This window comes from Bubalus bubalis, chromosome 20 (assembly GCF_019923935.1).
Source record: "Bubalus bubalis isolate 160015118507 breed Murrah chromosome 20, NDDB_SH_1, whole genome shotgun sequence".
Classification (NCBI taxonomy): domain Eukaryota; kingdom Metazoa; phylum Chordata; class Mammalia; order Artiodactyla; family Bovidae; genus Bubalus; species Bubalus bubalis.
The window spans coordinates 15503313-15515993 of NC_059176.1; the positions used below are offsets into that span (position 1 = coordinate 15503313).

Sequence of the window (12681 nt, forward strand, 5' to 3'; positions counted from 1 at the left end):
ATGTAGTTTTTTCGTCTGTCTGGAATGCTGCCCCAACTCTCTACCCGACTCAAAGCCTTCAACCTAACTGAAGCCCACTAACTAATCTGGGCAAATTTAAACATCCCTGACTGAAACGTATTCCCAGACCCTCCAAATAAGTTTATTTCCCCCAATGATGCTTCCACAGCATTCTTCCATGGCATACAATCACATTTGTGATACTCATTCAATGTCTTTTTCTTTCTAGATTATAAATTCCTTCACAGTAAGGCTCAGGTCTACCGATACATAGAGATACAGTACACATGGAGGTATGATACACACCTAATCCACTGTTTAATAAATAAAAAAGCATCACAGTCCTTACCCTCCCTACCCAGAGTCCTAAACCTAGCTTAGGTCTCCCGCATTGTAGGCAGATGCTTTACCGTCTGAGCCACAAGCAAAGTCTCATAACAACTGGGAAGTTGTATAATAAAACACTTGGGTTAAAGCCTGATAGAACTGAATTAAAGATCTGGCCTAGTTACTCATTAGGGAACTTTGAGCATGTTCCTTAACCTCTCTAAGCCTCATGCACAAATAATCACACATACCTTGCTATAAAGATTAACTATCCTCTTCATTTACACTGTTATGTTACAATATAATTATCTTCCCTTTAGAATAATGTTTTTCAAACTTCAGAATGCCTTGCACCAGCTTATTTTTTTTAAAGAAAAAAAAAATCATCAGAGTGCATTGCAGAAATACACACAGAATCTGACTACTAGATTATTGAACTGCAATGTTACATGTACATCCGATTATGGCTAGTGGCTAAGTCACTTCAGTCGTGTCTGACTCTGTGTGACCCCACAGACGGCAGCCCACCAGGCTCTCCCGTCCCTGGGATTCTCCAGGCAAGAACACTGGAGTGGGGTGCCATTGCCTTCTCCGTCCTATTATGGGCTGCAGTCAAAAAAATGGAAAAACACTGCTACACATAAATTAATTATTATTGGAATAGTAAATTCACTGAGAACAGGGTCCCTGGTTTCATTCACTACTATGTCCCTAGGATCTGAAAGTGTCTAGTATACACAATAGCACAATAAATGTTGAAAGACTGAGTGATCTATCTGGTCCCAACTTAACTTTCCAAAGGTACTAATCCAACAGTATTCCTTATTGTCATTTACAGAGGACAACACATGCTCATGCCTGAGCCTGTGCTCATGATATTCTCTCAGAATAACAAAAATTTCCTCCTGTTCTCAACTCACGCCTTTTTACTACTTTGCACTTTCTTATATAAAACTGTAATGAGATGCATAAAGTCTACAAGTGTAAGAGAAAAATGATATATTAAATGTGAATAAGCAGTACATGAAAAAGTACAGTTCTACATCATACATTTTAAGCTTTAGTTCAGTTATGAGATACATTTATCTAAGAATTCAATATACCATCTTAACATTTAAAAGCTCTTTTGGAGGATGACTTAAAATTACTTTTTAATAAAATTAAAAATGAGAAATACTCAATTAAAAATGAGAAATCTGATCTATTACCTTAATCTCTTTATAGGCATTTATACTGACAGAGGTACCAAAATCATATCATTTATTATTCTTTTCATAAATAGAACATATAAAAATCTGAAGTCATCACTAAGGACTGAAATCAGGAGTTTGAGTACTACAAATCAACTACCTTGGCAATCCTTAAGTCATTCTGTGCCTCATCCACAGATAGGCTAATCTAAAGACTCAAAGTGTTTGGAAAAAAAGAGACACTCATAACCACTGGCTTTGGCAACTGTTTTCAGAGGCTGAGCAAAATGTTTATACAGATTGACCTTTTTAAAGTTTCCATATATTAAGCACTTGCTACGTTCCAGAAACTGGACTTTATTCATTTACATAAATGTTTGCACCATCTTCATATTTTTGGGAAAAAAAATTATCATTTGGCTGGAATTATTTTCTTCCCCCTCTGGCTGTTTTTCAAGAAATTTTTTAAAATCCTATATTTTACGCGGTATTATTTGCTGGCATACCACAGAAGGGTCTCTTCTCTCTCTTCTTTTATTTACATTATTACCCAAGATTGATACATAGTTTCCTGTGCTATATAGTAAGAACCTTACTGTTTATCTATTTTATACATCTACTAATCTTTCCCTTGAAAAAAAGCCACACATACTTTCTATCATTTGATTTATAAGATTCTTTTTCGTATTCAATTATAGGTAAGTAAAATCACTTCCAAATATCATGACACTAAAAAAATTCCGCTTTTCAATTCTCACTTCAAATATCTCATACTACCTACTAATTAGCCATCTTTGGTAACCCCTAATTATTCCAGAGTTCACAATCTTGAGAACTTGTCTTCTTTAGCAGAACTCCTTTCATTAACATTATCCCCACCAGCGGCCAAACAGTGGAAAAGTTCCAACTTCTGCAACTTTAGAGTGGGGGGAGGGGAAGAAGACACCTGACAGTCTTTGCTTGTTTTTCCATCCATTTACTAGCTCTCAGAACCCAAAATACTCGAGTTCCAATGCTTTTTCAGGCTTCAACCTTCACAACCGTAAAAAAGTGTTAAGTATTTCTGAACAGGAATGTTAAAGGTAATATTTTAGTTGGCATAAATATAGTACATAATACTAACTGAAGATGTGATTTTTAGAACGAGAAAAACAGCAGTGTTGGTCTCTGGCTACAAAAGATAAACACTGGTTTTTCTGCTTCCATCCTAGCCTGCCAAAAGCTTTAACTGATCCTTGGGGTGCTGTGACTCAAGAGTCCTAGAGTGTGTCTTCAGTCAGAACGCGAAACGCGCCCTACAAGGCGCCTAAAAGTTTTACCCAATTTATATCATATTTCTCCCAAACCTCTGGGTCCCTTCCACTTCCAGTCGTTCCAGCCACACTGGTTCCCAGCTCTCGCGAAACCATGGGCTTTAGACTTATCCCCAAAGCGCTTCCTAAATCCAAGTTGAGGCCCACAATTCCCCGCCCGTCCTAAGGCGCCGGGAGAGAAACGAATGGTCTAAGAAAAGAAACCTCGCACTGCTCCACCCAACAGGTGGGAATGAGAAGGGATGGACAGCTGGGCCGCGAGGCCAAGTCAGGCCTCAAAACAGGGCGGGAGAGGGAGGCCGCAGCCCCAGCGCGGCCTGAAACGAGGAAGGCCCCTTCCAGACCAGCGTATCAGAACGCCCCCCCACCCCCTACCCCCCACCCCCGGCTAATTCCAAGGCGCCCGCCCCAGCTGACCTGACGATGGATGCCACTGAATTCCATGAGCCACAGTCTGGGCCAGCTGAGTCGAAGATGGCACTTTAACACTCTCCGTCCCCACAAACACAGCAGTCGCCAGCAGCACCACAGCCTCCTGCTCGAGAGCGCGGCGCGCATGCGTCGGAGCCCCCGGAGGCGAGGGAGTCACGTGGCTGCGCAGCACGCAGGTCTCGCCCTCCGCGAGAGGTAGACCGGGCAGGCCCCGCCCCGCTGCCTGGAGAGCCTGGCCGCTGTTCCTACGCGGCGTTCCCTCTACTTGGACTTCCCAAACAAAAAGCGGGTCCTTAGGGCTTTTCGTACCTCAGATCTTAAAACACAGACAGCGCCCCGCCCCGCCAAAGAAAAATGCTGTTACTCTTTTTTGGGCAAACAACTGCCTAAAATTCACCCCTCTACCTAAAAATGGACAGAAATTCAGCCTTAAACTCATAAATCTCATGATGATATTTGGACTCTGGAGAAGGAAATGATAACCCTCTCCAGTATTCTTGCCTGGAAAATCCCATGCACAGAGGAGCCTTTTGGGCTGCAGTCCAGGGGGTTGCGAAAGAGTTGGACGCAACTTAATGATTAAACAACAATAAGCATCAATTTAAAAATGTCCTTTTTGTTCATGCCAGCTGGATATTTTTTCCCTTTTCTCTATCTTCCCTTTCCTCTTATCCTCTTGATCCTAGACTTAGTAAATTAAAACTGCAATTTAAATTCAGAACTCTCCCAAGAATTCCCTGGCAGTCCAGTGGTTAGGGCTCTGCACTTTCACTGCTGAAGGCCTGGTTCAATTCCTGCTGAGGGAAATTATATCCCACAAACCTGGCAGTGGCAAATAAATGAATGAATTCAGAACTCTGCCTTCAGAGTCAACTTCTCTCACAGGGGTCCGAAAGCATTGCATTTATCTTTCTTCCCCACCAACTGGTTTTCCTCGGAGTATTCTCCGTTTCAGTTAATGGTATCACCATCCACGTCTCTAGAGTGAGAAACTTATATTAACTTTGACTCCTTTATGTTCCAAATCTAAGTATGTCATCAGTTTAGTCAAGGCTGCCTTGAGAGTACCTTCAGACCTATTCTTTCAATTCTCAGTGCTTCTATTCTTTAGACCTTTACTGTCTAGAATCTGGGTCTGAGCCCTGCCTTGGAAGTAGATCACTACCCTCTTCCTGTTGAAACTTGCGGTAACCTCCCAATCTTTTAACACATTGAAAAGGCGTACCTTATCAATCCACTAGGCTGGAACATTGGATGAAATCCATTTGCCACAGGATGCCTTCAGATGGGTGCTTCCGACCAGCTATCTGTCTTCTATTGGTTAACTTTTCAAATTTATTCAGCACAACCCTTGAAAACATCGCTCAATATACTTCAAACATACATAACATTCAACATTTTATTCAAGTACTATTTATTCAGTGCCCAGTATAGGCCAAGGCACCCAGGATACACAGAGGTGAACAGCACATTCAAGACTGGGTCATAATTTGGTACCACACCATTGTCTTAATTTTACATAGCACTGAATCAAACATTCCATGCTCCAGTATTTAAAAAGAAAAAAAAAAGACTATTTTGCTAAACCTACAATTCACTTTAATCCCTTGAAATCTATGTTTACCCCATTGCTGCCCACAGAAGAGTTTAAGTATGAATTAAGAGTTTAGGTACTGTTTTACAGTACACATTATGAGACTTTAATTAATGTTGATACAGTATTTAAAATGATTTCCCCTTCATTTGATCTATTTAACCTAACCAGCAACAAAGTAAGTAGGATTAGCTTATCTTGGCAATAAGGATTTCTATAGGTTTCTGCCCATCTTTCCTCAACTTCATTTGCTGCTGGGAAAATTAACTTTAGGTAGAATTTGAGTTTACAAATGCTTTCTCATACAAAATCCCATGTTAATTTTGTACCTCACCCCAACTGCAGGATACACATAAAGTTTAACAAGTAAAACTGGGTTTCAAATCCATGCTTTCTAAATCGAAGTCTTAATGCTGTTTATAATTTGTTGCTTCCATTTCTTCTCATCTTCCTTCTAGTCATATCACTACCTAAGCACTTTGATTTTCTCTACTTTGTCTCTTTATTTTCTTTACCTTACCTTTAATTTCAGATTTTATGCAATTTAAATTTTATTACACAGGCAATACATGTTGCTCATTTCTGAAAAAATAAAAATTGCAGAATAGTACACTGAAAAAATTAACTTTTTATCCAGAGATTACCATTATTCTCATATTGGTGTATACAATTCCAGTTCTGTCTTGTGTGTGTCTATTTAATAAATAGAGACACTGTATGTATGTAATCAGGCTTTTCCCTTTAATATATTGTGAACACTGTCCTGTGGTTAACATTTTAAATAAATATATGCTATGGATTCTGTTGGGTAAATATGCCATTTAAATTCTTATATTTTTTCATTTGCAGTGCTGGTGGGGTTCGACTTTATCACTATCACAGCTTGTAAAAAAAGTTCCTTTACTTCATTTACACCTTTAGCTTTTCTTTAGTTCTATCAGTTCCATCAGTCTCCAATTGTTTTTGACTTCCAGATTGGTAACAGTTCTTGGCAATAGAATGCTAGACTTCTGCATGCTCAGTATCAACAAGTTGCTAATATAGAGAAAAATATTTAAAGTGTGGGACTCTGTTATGGCTATTTTATTTATAACAAAAACACACAGATTGCATGAAGTTTCCACATTATTAATAGTCATACTTACTGTACTTTTTTCAATGCAAAATTCAAAGTCTTATCTACTGAAAATAATGGATGACTAAGTTTATGCATATAGTAGTGCTCTTCTTTGGCCTCAAATCTAAAATTTACCTTCAATAGACCCAACAATCAGTGTAACTTTAGTAGGCACATTTGCAATGAAACAAGGGCAATGGTCAAAATTAATAAAATTTAGAATCTGTAACTATTTTAATAATAAGTATCATAAAGGGTGAAGCAAAATTTAATGGTGATTTCAGAGTTACAAGTGAAGTCAAAAGTCTAGGCCAGGTGCTCTGGCAAACTACGTCAGAGGCCCAGGCTAAGAACTTTTTTATATTTCTAAAGGATTGTTTAAAAAAAAAAAGAGCAAAACAAAGAATATGCCACAATCTGTGTGGCTTACAAAGCTAAAAATATTTATTTTCTGGTGCTTTACAGAAAATGTTTGCTAACTTTTGACCTAAATAATAGGCATATAATAAAATACATTTAGAAGAAAATGAATTTTAGATGTATGTAATTATAAAAGTGTATATAAATACAGGAAAAGTAGCCACATGTTTCCTCTCCTTTCAGATTAGCTTCAAACTTTTTTTTTACTGTTGTGCTCAGAAATTACAGATAAAGAACAATTTAAAAAGTAGCCAAATACATTACAAATGTATACATTTGTTAATGACACAAGAAGTGAAAAAGAATGAAGACAGTCTACAATTGTAATAAAGTGATCTTAAACCACAACATAAAATCACAGAATTTTAGAGCAAAATGGAACCTGAAAAATCATCTAGTCTAGTCTTCACAGGTCAGAGATGAGAAAACTGAGGCCTGTATCTGGCAAGTGGCTTGTGCAAGTTCACACAGAGAATTTTCCGTAAAACTGTAACTATAACTCAGGTCTACTGTTAGATCAATAGAGATAGGTCAAAATTGCATCAAGTATAACAGGTGAAGGTGATAGGTCAATACCTGTATAGATCAATACCTAATATATATATTTCCCATTTTAATATACATTGAAGTTGGAAAAATAGGACACCTCTCACACATCTACAGAAATAAATCCTTTTATTATATAACATTCCTTTTCTTTTTTAAGATGCATACAGTACTTGTAGCCCAAGAATTCTGAGAAAAGCTAGAGAAGACCTGGCACTATACTTGAGAATTATACAACTGGGCAGCAAAATAACACCTTTATAAATGTCAGGACATATAGAAATAAAATTTAGTGTTTGCACATAAAAATAGGGAAGTTACATTCAACACGTTTTCTTAAACGTGCATTTAATGTTTAAATGTTTTCTAAAACTTTGGTCATCATGCTTTATTATAACTTGTAAAATTTCACAATTATGTAGATGATTAAACCCAACTGGTAAGCAAATATTTCACTTAACACAGCAGCAAAAGCAAGCTAATACTGCACAATCATATTAGCAGACTGATTTCAGAAATACATGTTTTTCACAAATAGCACATAAAACATAGTTTGTGATAACATAGTTCAATGACTTTTCTTCCACTTCATTAAACAAGGCTGAGTAATGAGACATAGCAAAACATGATTACATAACAAAAAGTATATTTTTAATTAAAAGTCTAATCGTACATACAGGGCAACAAATTGCAGTTTCTACAGAATAGTGCAAATAAGCGGGACTTTTCTCAAAAATATTAAAATTGGATTCACTCCACATGCCTCAGATTTCATGAGCATTAGATTATATTATTTTAGATTTTTGTGTGATGGGTGCAAGTGATAGGGTTGATGTAGGACAGATGTGTACTCACAGGCTGCAAATAAAAGTAGTTATTGACTTAATTACTGGATGAGAAGCGCAGGCACTGAAAACCTAACTTTAACAAACTTCCATTTGTCATCATGTAAACAGTTTTGTTCATCGTATTTCATCAAAGACTCATAATTCATTTTAAATTGTCATATCAAGCAATTCTTCTAAACTCTTTTTTATATGTGATGGTTGGGATGCAGCCTGATTTAACAGATTCTGACCCATCTGTGTAAAAAGTGCTTTTGATAATTTAGCTGTGGCTGTTCGTATATTTCCTCCAGCTCCAGGCAAAGAGCCACTATTTGTCATGTTCCCTAAGAGATGCCATAAAACAACCAACACTTTCTGTTCTGTTGCATGGGGCTTCCTTTGATAAAGTTCCATAACAATATCTGAAACACAAAAATAGTAAACAGTGAGGTTTTTAAAAAAAAAAAAAAAATTCAAGTTCTTACAATTAAAAAGCATATAAAATAAACTAGGCTTCTTCCCTGACATTTGCACTAAAATGTTCAGCATCTTAAAAAAAGTAAGGCCAGAAACTTTGCTCCCAAAGATTGGGATCTTCAAGTATTAGAAATCTATATATGACAGGCAAAAGCAGTAAAAATAGAAATCAAACCAAAAATTCATCTCAATGTTTTCCAAATGTAGTTTAATCAAGACATATACATTTTAAACTCCTGGACCTTTCATTAAACACAATTTGAAACAGCAGTTTTCTGTATGTACCAATATTTGATTTTAATATCTTTTATTGAGCCTATTTATTTCTCCTAACAAGACTTTTTTACTGGGGGGAAAAAGGAATAAAATTCTTTTGAAGAAAATTTTTGGGGTAAAAGTCTTAAAAGGTCTTTTTACAGATCATTATACAATTTATTTCTACTTCATAGATAATGATATTGAACTTGGTAGCTATCCTAAAATTGAGTTGAAATGCCCATCAGTGTACCCTTAATCAATCAACTATTTCTTAAGAAATAACAATTAAAAAATTTTTACCAGCAAGCTTTTCAGTCATATCCTGTTTTGCCTTTCCATTTAAAAACTGGGCTTTTGTGCAAAATGGCTGTAGAAGTAAGTAATTATCTAAACAAAAAGAATAACACAGAGACACATTTTTAAGCAGTTATAAAGATCTTATTTATTTTCCATTACATAGCATTAAAAGGAAAAAAATCATGTAAATGAATGAAAATGTGTTAGAAAGATTTAATCTACATAGTTAACAACTTTAAAAAATTCTCTATAAACCTTAATACAGTAATATTCTTAAAGCAAATAAAAAGTAAAAATACCTCACAGAATATTAAAGGAGCTATCATATGGTATAAAAAAGAAAAAGACCTACCTATCTCCTAGGCATCTTATTCCAAATGATAGTATATAGGTTTATCAAAAAAGAAAAAGAAATAAAGAATTGAAATTTTGGGATAGTTTTTACCTTCACTGATTTTTTTTCAAATTTTTAATTTTATAGTTTCACAGGAAATATCAAAGATAGTACAGAGAGGCCTTGTGTACTTTCACCCAAATTACATCTTTCATAATTATAGTATACATCAAAACAAGGAATCTGGCATTAGTACAGTATGTGTATACAGTTCTATGCCATTTTATCACGTGCAGATCTGTGAAACTATCACTACAGTTAAGAGACAGAACTACTGTATCAGCACAAAGACCTATAGCTACACATATACTGACTCCTCCTAAACTGCTTTTAAACCCTGATAGCCACTAATTTGCTTTCCATCTCTGCAAATGTGTCATTTTGAAAAAGTTATACACATGGAATTCTACAGCAGGCAACCTTTTGGGGTTGGCTTTTTTCTCTCAGCATTAATGACCTTGAGATCCATCCAAAATGTTGCATGTGTCTATAACCCATTCCTTTCTACTGCTAAGTATTTTATGGTATGGATATACCAAGTTTTTTCACCATTAACCCACTAAACTATACTTAGGCAATTGACACTCTGGGGCTATTACAAACAAAGCTGCTATGAACAATCATGTACAGGTTTTTGCATGAACATAATATTTTACTGCTCTGGAATAAAGGCCTAGGAAAACAACTGATAGGTAAGTGCATGCTTAGTTTTTTTAAGAAACAGCCCAACAATTTTCTAAAGTGGCTATGATTTTTTATTTACATTCTCACCAGCAATGTATCAGATCCAATTTCTCTGCACCTTGTTAGCATTTGGTGTTGTCACTGTTTTTAATTTTAGCTGTTCTAATACTTGCTATGAACTGAATGTTTGCATGCCCCACCCAAACTTATACCTTGAAACCCAATCCCCAGTGTGTTGGTGTTTGAAAATGGGCCTTTGGGGGAGGAAATTAGGTCACGAAGGTGGAGCCTTCATCAATGAGATTAGTGCCTTCATAAAAGAGGCTCCAAGAGCTCCCGTCCCTTCCACCATGTGAGAACACAGCCAGAAGATGGCCACTTATAAACCAGGAAGAGGGCCCTCATCCAACAACAAATTTGTTGATGCTATGATCATGGACTTCCCAGGCTTCAAGAACTGTGAGAAATAAGTATGTGTTGTTTTTAAGTCATCCAAGCTGTGGTAGTTTGTTATAACTACCCAAACAGACTAATATACTTGCGTAACGATCATGGTCTTAATTTGTATTTATGTTTCCTTAGTGACTGGTAATGTTACACGTCTTTTCATGTGTTTATTTTCCATCCATATAAATATTTCCTTCATGTCCTTTGCCCATTTCTAAATAGGGTTTTGTTTTTTTTTTAATGTTGAGTTTTAAGAATTCTTTCTTTCTCTCTCTCTCTTTCTCTTAGCTGCACTATGTGGCTTGTGGGATCTTAGTTTCCCGACCAGGGATCAAACTTGGACTCCTTGCAGTGGAAGTGCCAGCAAATTCCCACAAGTTCTTTATATATTCTGAAAGTCAAAGTTGCTCAGTTGTGTCCAACTCTTTGTGACCCCATGGATTGTAGCCTGCCATGCTCCTCTGTCCATGGAATTCTCCAGGCAAGACTACTGGAGTGGGTAGCCATTTCCTTCTCCAGGGATCTTCCTGACCTAGGAATCGAGCTGGGGTCTCCTGCATTGCAGGCGGATTTTTTTTTATCAGCTGAGCTACCAGGGAAACCCCTTATATATTCTAGATAAGCATATGTATTAGATACGTGGTTTGCAACTATTTTCTGCAAATCTGTAGTTTGTCTAGAAGGATAGCTGGAATGATGGCATCATAGATGACGACTTGTCCAGTTAGTTACGAGCTAAACTACAGACACATGGTTCTAGGATGGAGACCTCATAGCATCCTAAACAGGGGCTGAAGCAACCTAAACTTGAACTGTCTACTAAATTCTAGAAAAGAGAGTCCAGGGTGGGACACTTAAAAACTACATTTATTTCACTATCTATTTGGACTTATTTTTTAACACCAAAATAAATATCTTGACCTAAAAAAAATAAAAAGTCTTTTGCAAAGTAAATGTTAAGTAAACGTGATAACCACTATGTTACAGAAATGCGATGCAAAGGAAATATTTTAAATTTTGATGAAGTTCAATTTATGGACTTTATATAGATCATACTTTTAATGCCATGCTAACAACTCTTCACCAAGCCTAAGTTCTAAGGATTTTCTCATATATTCTGTAAGTTATACAGTTAAATCTTCCATTGAAATCTATGATCCATTTTGAGTTAACTTGGTATCAGATGTGGTGTTGAGGTAGGAAAATAAGAATTGAAAAGTTAAAAATAAAGGTAGAGAAAGTCAGTTTAATGGAATGGTATTTAATCACTAAAAATAATTAAAACTGCTACTGAGAAAACTTTAAAAATTTTATCGCAACATTAAGTGACAAAAACTGAATAGCTAGGATTTTGGCATTTTAGAAAATGTGTAGAATGAGAAAGCACAAAAGTAAAGCCAAAATAATCTGAATGCCCAAGTAAGATTTCTTACCTACGTGCTGACTCAGTGCCTGAACAACATTGGTGGCAGCAGCATAGATGCCTGGGTTCTTGGAATTCAGATTGTTATCTACTATTGCTGGGATTAGCATGTTGATTATAGGAGATAAGTTGTCTCTGAGCAAAGGAATCATTTTGTGCATTGTTTCTAGAGCCACCAGGTTTACTTTACTATTGGAATCATGAAGCCGAGATTTAAAAGCATCAAAGATCTGAAAGTAAATTGGTAAATGAAAGTGAACTAATGTTGATATCTATTATATTTAAATTCCTAATGGCATTACATAGTATTCATCCTACTAAAGCATAAATGTACTATTTAAAAACACACACACACATCTCATTTAACTTGGACTGAGATAACAGGAACTTCATAAAAATTTGGATGCTAGTGTCCAATCTTCTTACAGCAAAAAGAGAAGGCTTCAAAATCCACCTAAAAAGAGATCCTACTAAATTAAAGTTGAGAAATTTGGTTCAGTAAAAAATGCTGTTTTCTGAAATGTGTAGGTTAGTTTAGCTAACTTTAAGAACTTAAAGGTTTCTATTCTTATCTCTATTTGTAACAGAAGTAGACATGTAGGTTTTACTACAGAGATTTGACCTAGTTTCAGATTTAAGTTTTTATTAGTACCTCTTAACCTGAGTACTTAAACAATAGAGCCTTCCTCTTCTAATTCTTAGCTTTTGTAAATTCAAGATATAATGAAGTAAATGCTGAGCAATTTAACTATGTCAGGTGAGGAAAGAGCTATTCTGTGAGAATGAGACTATTAACTAATAATCTGTGATATACATCATATTTAAGTGTTAGTATTAGTCACTCAGTCGTGTCTGACTCTTTGCAACCCCATGGGCTGTAGCCTGCCAGGCTTCTCAGTCCATGGAACTCTTCAGGCAAGAATAATGGAGTAGGT

At 36.2% G+C, this 12681-nt stretch overlaps 2 protein-coding genes across 5 annotated transcripts in view; both read right to left on the bottom strand.

Moving 5' to 3' along the window:
• Positions 1–3411, bottom strand: part of PRPF39 (pre-mRNA processing factor 39) — a 35269-nt gene extending 31858 nt beyond the window's left edge. Inside the window, exon 1 of the mRNA XM_006072768.3 lies at positions 3248–3411. The gene's annotated coding sequence lies outside the window, so the exon portion shown is untranslated. The remainder of the gene's footprint in view (positions 1–3247) is intronic.
• A 3640-nt stretch (positions 3412–7051) lies between these two features.
• The window catches only part of TOGARAM1 (TOG array regulator of axonemal microtubules 1), a 79732-nt gene continuing 74102 nt past the window's right edge, over positions 7052–12681 (bottom strand). For 3 of the 4 annotated variants that reach the window (XM_025271419.3, XM_025271420.3, XM_025271418.3), the window contains 3 exons: positions 11757–11976; positions 8802–8888; positions 7052–8188 (listed from right to left, as the gene is read on the bottom strand). In XM_025271419.3, coding sequence (XP_025127204.3) covers positions 7935–8188; positions 8802–8888; positions 11757–11976 — 561 coding nt within the window. In that variant the 3' untranslated portion in view covers positions 7052–7934. The remainder of the gene's footprint in view (positions 8189–8801; positions 8889–11756; positions 11977–12681) is intronic. The other variant, XM_025271421.3, reaches the window with a different exon arrangement.